Source organism: Pholcus phalangioides, unplaced genomic scaffold (genome assembly GCF_987345545.1).
Source record: "Pholcus phalangioides strain wild (caught in Gottingen) unplaced genomic scaffold, Ppha-v1.0 ptg000014l_1, whole genome shotgun sequence".
NCBI classification, from domain to species: Eukaryota; Metazoa; Arthropoda; class Arachnida; order Araneae; family Pholcidae; genus Pholcus; species Pholcus phalangioides.
Genome location: NW_028301607.1, coordinates 24,769,509 through 24,776,944, shown reverse-complemented (window position 1 = coordinate 24,776,944; position 7,436 = coordinate 24,769,509). Strand labels below are relative to the sequence as shown.

The 7,436-nt window shown below is 36.8% G+C and overlaps 1 protein-coding gene across 1 annotated transcript; it reads left to right on the top strand.

Moving 5' to 3' along the window:
• Positions 1-464: 464 nt before the first annotated feature.
• On the top strand, positions 465-6,759 carry ND-B22 (NADH dehydrogenase (ubiquinone) B22 subunit). Its single transcript, XM_089241974.1, has 5 exons — positions 465-660; positions 2,981-3,123; positions 3,234-3,289; positions 5,451-5,603; positions 6,612-6,759. The coding sequence occupies exons 1-4, from the start codon at positions 557-559 to the stop codon at positions 5,586-5,588; spliced, it is 441 nt and encodes a 146-aa protein (XP_089098100.1). The 5' UTR covers positions 465-556; the 3' UTR covers positions 5,589-5,603; positions 6,612-6,759.
• The last annotated feature ends 677 nt before the right edge of the window (positions 6,760-7,436 follow it).

The window sequence follows — 7,436 nt, the reverse complement described above, 5'->3', positions numbered from 1 at the left end:
CGTGATACTCGAGTGGCCCATAACAGTTATAATGTAAATCATTAAAAGTTGAGGAAAGAATTTAAAACTTTGATTTCAATAAAAAATTAAAATTTGCTCGTGCTTCGTCGAAAGTTCGGGTTAAAAAGCAGGAAATTTTTTTTAAAAAAACATTCGGATATACAATATTGTAGGAAAATAGGAAATATCGCGAGAAATGTGGGTCGTATGGTCACATCATTTATGAAGATAACTATTATGGTCACTAATTATGAAGTTTTGCTGCCATCTACAGAATTTAAAAAAGGCTAAAACATTATAGTAGGTCAAGTTTTCCTTTAGAAAAACTTACAATTTTTGTCACTAGAGTGATATTTTAATTTCGGAAGTTACGATTTTTCTTCTTTTTGCGACTCAAAATATCTTAAAAGTGAACAATTTATCGTAGAAGAGCAGCAGATGTATTTACGCATGGTTTTATCCCCAATCAGATATTTTATTACGAAAAATTTGTGGATTTAAGAGGAGAACACACTCTTGTGATGTTATATGAATAAGAGCCGTATAGAACATTGAAATGACGGCTCGACACATTCAAACAGGTTTCCTTACCCACGCTGAAAAAGTGTGCAGCCTTTACAAGAGAGCTCTTCGCGATCTATGGAGTAAATACGAGGATAGGTATGAATGACCTATGTTTGTTTACAATGTGACACTCAATGTACTTAATGCTCAGAGGCGCATTTGTGGTTTTACCGCCCTTCTACCATTCTAGTTTAATTTTCTTGACCCACCCATTCGTCGCCCGCTTAGTCTTCTTCCCTTTAAATATGCGTTTGCCTTTGTTGTGGTCACTTACATGATTGCACGCGCTGTAGCTCACTGACCTGAGCCCTTGCTCTTCTGGTCACTCTCGGATCCAGAGTTGGGCGATCGCCCTTCAAGTGCTTGATTGCATAGGGAAAATTCGTATTTTCCGTAAAATAGGAGACTGTCCCTCAAACCAAAAGTCGCCCCTCCCCACACATCGCCCTGGATTCGTGCCCGATGCTTGTGCACACTCCAGATTGAAGATTGTGGTTCTGAGGGGCCTGTTGCAGGATGCAGAGGGTTAGCGTTCAGGTTAAGTGGCCCCGCCAGTCCTGTTGAGACATCCCAATACTCATTCTGGATCATCTTAAGAACATGATAGGCCCCATGAAAATTGATTTTTCTGAGGCCCCTCACATGGCAATAAATTTGCATTTCAATTTGCATATGCTTACAATTGAAAATTTTTTTAAGGTTTCATTTTTATGAGGCCCATGCATTAATGTGGCACTGCCCTCTACCCACTATGTTGTGGGGGTCCTACTGGATTCTAAAAGCAGTTAATCACACTTTTTTCCATATCGTACAGTCAACGCTCTTTATTTATTCAATACTGTTTGGCTGAGGCCTATACAAGAGGATGCTGAAGTTATGTATGACGATTGATGGCACAGGAAAATGCGGAAATTGTAGTACAATCTACTATATTTAGTGGTAGGTTTCTTGGGAAGAAGATATATTTGTGACAATCTGAAGAGGCAAAGATGGGATGTGAAATTTTTGGGAATGATTGCATCTAACAGAGAAATGTGAGGGCTTAATTAGAATGTTGGAAGTGTCAATATTAAGAAAACCCATGGATGATTTTGAAAAGTTAAACGAGAGATAAGTTGAAGAAAGAGGAGAGTGGTTGGATATTGAGTTGGCGCTTGAGCTCCAATATGGAGACAAATAAAGACCAACAGTTAAAAATGAAGCAAGTGGACTTATTTTGAATAGGTTCTAATTTGTCTATGTTGGTTGGGTATGTAGCAACCATTTCATTACAATGACTAGTAGGATAATAAGTCCTTAATGTTTTCATAGAACAACTATGATATGTGTTTTACTTTCGATATAACGGCCCTCCTAATGATTACGTCCTCTTTCAGTGGGGCCAAGGAGGTTGTTGTATCAAGCGTGACTGTATCTCGTTTTTCGCTCAAATTCTTGACATGAGCCCCCGTATCCTGCAGCAAGGCTCTAGTCTGAAATCTTTGGCTGCCCCCCCCCCCCTGCATAGTAAATTTATAGTTTGAAAAACCAAAAAAAAAGTATTAAAATTTGTCCCTGGCTGCTGGAGCCTTTGGGGGGGGGGGGTTGCACAGGCCTTTATTTCTTTTTGACTCTTTCTGTACCCCTCCTTGTCAAGAAGAAAACACCAAATAGATGAGGACTGAAGTGAATTAAAAAAAATTCATCTACTCTCAATCAAAGAAAGATAGAAATTCGCCGCCAAAGCTGTTAGTAAAAACCACCCAAAAAATACTGCCACCTGCCAAGCCAAGAATTTCCAGCGAAACTTCTTTCAAACCAGTCCGGTTTGGCCGCTCTAATGGAGGTAGGCCCCCACCCACCATTCTAGGAGACTATATGCTTATGCTAGGAATTATGGTGGTCTTTCTTTAAAATGTTTTACCAGGGTGCTCTAAATAGGATCTAGGAGATAGACACGAAATAACTGTGAGGTCCCTTTGCAGAATTAAGTTTTTCCTGATTCTTTAAATTTAAGGTAAACTTTGAAAGGGATGAGTAACTTTTTTTATTAGTGCAAGTCTAGCAAAATTTTAATGAATTTTGATTTGATAAACAAACGATCTCTTGCAATGCAATTAGTTACATGTATCAAAGCCTCCTAAGTGAGGACTAGAGAGGCTTTATCTGTTGAGCATCTTGTAATCGCAACTGAGCCAAAAGATCTCTTGCCTTTTCACATCTTTCTTTTTGGGAGAGTGGGGACCATCCTCCTTTTTCCAGAAAAAGCTAGATGTGGTCCTTTCACAGAGATGAACCAATGTGTAGAAAAAAATTCCGCCTTATCAGGAGGTGGACCTTTAAAGAGAGACACCAAATTTAATATTCATGATCTAAAAGTGATTCAACGCACCTGAATAATGGCTATTGGATATTATTATTTATTCTTTAATTTCAGAGCTGAACTGCGCTACCATTCTGTGTTGTTGAGAAAACGATTTGACGATCATAAAGATGAGAAGGATATGAGGAAAGCTAAGATGTACCTTCAGGAAGGTGAAAAAGAGTATGCCGAAAAGTTGCATTATCAATCTCGTAAATGTGAGCTGATTCGAATGTACTTATTTATTATTTGTGATGCATGGCAGTGACATTTTAGAGTGATACAGATTTTTATGTGTTATCTAATTCTCTGTGGTTTATTTTTTCAGTTGCTTATTCTCCTGGTGGTATAAACTATGAAAGAATACCTATTGTTCCAGATTGGGTATGTATGCCCAGTGTTTTTCAATATGCATCTGGATGTGCGATTCACGCTTCAAAATTCAATTTCACTCCTGAATTTCGTTGAGGAGTGAAAATCACTCCTTCACATTTCAGCAAACTGTTTTTAATAGACTCTATTCTCACTGATAAGAAAGGAAAAGGACCTCTCGTTTTAGAAAAATACTCCTTAGAATTTTGGAGAGGAGTGAAATTACTCTTCAAAATTATATTTTCGGATAACACTGTTATGCCAAACTCTGCTTGGCACCCTCTGAAAATGGTTTGGATTAGTTTTAAATCAACATTTAAGTCATAGTTTCACCTTTTATTCCATCACCCCATTCTTTGGAAATTTTTTTCTCTCATTGCAGGCCTGTCATTTAGGGGGGCACCTGGTTTTTGAAAATACACTAAAAATTGTGTGTGTGTGTATATATATATATATATATATATATATATACATATACATATACATTAGTACATTTGCTTTGCTCCCCCCCCCCCCGGAAAAAGTTGAAATGACGGCCCTGTCTCATTGCCCTGAGGCTGACAGGACTTCAGCCGAAGTGACACAGGTCAAATCTGATTTTTCCAAGTACAAAGCGACGTATTCTGCTTTTGAGGAAACTGTCTTACATTTTGGTTATGGATTTTACCGTTCTTAATCACGCCAGATTACTTGATTGCTCTTACTGATGAGCCATCAGTACCATAGCCTCACAGCCTGTAACAGGGACCATAGGCAGTCTTCTTCAGAGTGAATTTATAGCACGAAAAAACAAAAAATGAGGCAAATTCTCCTGGGCGCAAACCCCACCCTCGTGAGTGTCATGACCATTCATTATACTTATTTGTAAAGAAGAAATATAACTAGGCGACTTTTATTAAGAAATTTATTTTAAATGCGTTTCTTGTACTCCAGACATGTAAGAAGCTAAATTTTTCCTTTGTCTCTATTTGACTGTTCCAGAAAAATTGCTGGGTGGGTACCAAAATGCACATTTGCCTTTTTATGAAAGAGTATGTTCTTGTTTCACAATGTTACAATCCCAGGTTCTATCTGTTCCCTCAAGTTTTCTCAATATCTCCGTCAAAATATGACTCAAAAGCATTATGCCAAGCTTAAGTTGCCTCTGTGTGCATGGTCATGCACGACTGAAAATGCTTTTATGCACACAAATTTCCTGCTGCTCAGAAAAAATTCACATTGTATGCAGAAACATGTTTTATCATGCTGAGCAGATGTCGAAATATTGTGCCCATAGTAACAAATCCACTCGGGTGAAAAATATTTTAGAGGGCATGGGTGGTCTGCACCCACAGAAGACTGAATAATTAACCTTACAATATAGAGGCGAATAATTGATGTAGTGAACCTAATCAAAAAACTAAAAATAAAAGAAAAAAAATTGTTTGAGATCTTGCACATTTGTTATTAGACGTGCCATTTTTATACTGTACTACTAAATCGTACATGAATCTTGTAAACATTCTTCTGAGGCAATGATTTGGTGCATGAATGTGTTGCACGTGTATATGTATGGCTCTAACATAGTTTTGTTGTCAGAATTGTGTGTGTTTCGTGTTAGATCGATGCTGCCACCTTGCTTTTATATTTTGAAGTGAAAATGACAAATGTCTGAATTTTCATGTTGTACGAGTATCATGTTGAAAGTGTCGCTACTCTCTGCAGAGATGCCATTTTTTACGCTACTGTAGACTTGTTTGTTTGGCACTTATTAGACCAGAGTGTGCCAGATTACTGGAAATCAGTTATAAAAGCGTATTTGAGCAGTATAAACTTCTACATACAGACATTCTTTTAAAAAAATTTCTATTCTCGAAGAAAACCTGTGAAAACATAGGATTACCGGACAGGCCCGACTAGCATGTGGCTGGATTATTGAGAGTCTACTTAACCATACATGCATCTCCTACATATTCCTCTGCCAAATTTCTAATGAATCAGTACATACTAAAGCATTTGTCCTGAGTGTATGTGTAGCCCTCAACATATAGATCAGTCTTGCTTGTGTTTTATGTTCTGCTGCCCCCTAGGCCTTAACCTTCTGAAGTGACAATACATTTTTTTTTATACTGCTGATTAAACGATTCTTTTTCTTTGAATCCTAATATGTTGATATTTCAATAATTTTCTTCAGGTAATGGATCAGTGGCATCCTCTGGAAAAAGCGCAGTATCCCAAATATTTTGCTACCAGAGAAAAGCGCAAGCAAGAGTATATTGAACGATGGGAGAAAAAGTATGGTAAACCTGAATTCGCAGATGATCATCACTAAATTTCCTTATCAAAGGTAAAAATTGTTTGTGATAATTTCTATGCAGGCATTTTATGTGCTGTCATTATTTATGGTGAGAAGAAAACATTTTATGGTTTGGGTTCATTTTAATTGTAAAATCTTTTAGTTAGCATCCATTTAGACACAAGTTACAAAATATGTAGCTGCAAATTCAAAATTGTCATTTACAAAGGGTTGCCGTGCACCCTTGGTAACGTCAGTTTTGCCAATTTTCACAACAGATGGCACCACTATATGGACCCAAAAGAATGTAGGTCACCACAATAGTTTCTTGCAACTAAAACAGAACTGCTACAAAAAGAGCAAATACTGATTTGCTGTATTTGAAATACTGTATTGATGTCTCTCTTTGCTGTCAATTTTATTGCTTTGTGACTTTCTCCTGGAACATGCAACATTCTCTTTGACCAAGAATCTTGTTTTTTGTTAAATTTATTGCCATTTCTAAAAGCTTTCATACCCGTGTATAAGTTGGCTGTTCTACGAAGCACACTTTGATGCTGATCGCCGTAGCTTGACAGTACTTCTAGCCGGCTTGTGATGGTTAATTTGTGACAAGTCCCGAGGCAAGATTGGCTATGGTTAGAATAGCATCTGCTCAGTTTGAAAGCAACGGTTCTATTGTGGGAATTTTGATGGTGATTGGTCAAAGGGTGTAAAGAACGTGTGGAAAAAACCACAAAAAAAAAAACTCTCGCATCAATGAAGAGATGTTTCAGATGGAAAAAAACTTTTCCTTGGGAAAAAAAGAATCACTCGAGACACCTAGAAAGGAGGATAAATTTTGCAAAAAATGAAAGGATGCTTGAAATGACAGAAAAAGGAGGACATCTGGTAACCCTATATTTACAGCAAATTCAAACTGTTTTCTCTTTTTATTTTACATTTGGTAAGATTTCTGAAATTGCAGGAAAATTGTTTTATCATTAGGTTAATTAAGTTTTAAGAAAGAACTATATTTATTCGCACTTGCACATTGATAACATCTTTTTATTATTCCAGGTAACTAGGAATTTGTCCCAAGTTCTGGCAGATAAACCCGTAATAATAAATGGTGTAATAAATGGAGCTGATACCACTGTTTGCAAATGGTAGTTTTGCTGATATGTTTATTAGTATTGTACAGATTGAAAATAAATTTTTGAAAACATCTTTTGTGTTAAAATTTTTCCCTCAATTTTTTTGTATTTCATATTTATATCATATACATATTACATATTTCACGCTAAAACCTGTCTTTAACGGAACCTGTACTAAGCAGAAACCTGTCTTCAACTGAAAAAAATTGTTCTATGATTTGAATGTCAAAATAAATACTCATAAACCTGGATTAAATGGAACGTAATGTGGAAAAGAAAATTGTACCCATTAATGGAAAATTTCACTCAAACTGTTTGACGACCAATAGACCATACAAAATATTATAAAGTGGTACACTGAAATTATTTACGCACTCTATGCTTGCAAATGAGAGTTCATTTCTGTACTTGATACTGTGGTTTTAATAAGCCACATGTAGTAAAGCAGTTGCTTTCTGAAATTGTAACAAAATTTTCCCACGGGAAAAATCAGTGTAAGGGTTGAATTTTCTAATGCAAAATGAATTTTCTTTGCAAAACTTACAAAATTGTATACGAGCTGTGCGCATTCCATGATTGCAAGACTGAGCAGGGCCGGAATTAATTAGAGGCAAAGGGGGCAACTGCCCCCTTTGGCAAAATTTAGGGGGTGACAAAAACAGTTATAAAATCACTGAATTTTACAGTGGTGGGGCAGCAAAATCATGTTGCTTTCTCTCACAAAATTCTTAGTTATGGCCCTGAGGAT

Coding starts and splice junctions, on each gene's coding strand:
- ND-B22 (XM_089241974.1), top strand. CDS start 557: ATGACGGCTCGACACATTCAAACAGGTTTCCTTACCCACGCTGAAAAA. Junction 3,124..3,233: donor GCATTATCAATCTCGTAAAT/GTGAGCTGATTC, acceptor TTATTTTTTCAG/TTGCTTATTCTCCTGGTGGT. Junction 3,290..5,450: donor TACCTATTGTTCCAGATTGG/GTATGTATGCCC, acceptor AATTTTCTTCAG/GTAATGGATCAGTGGCATCC.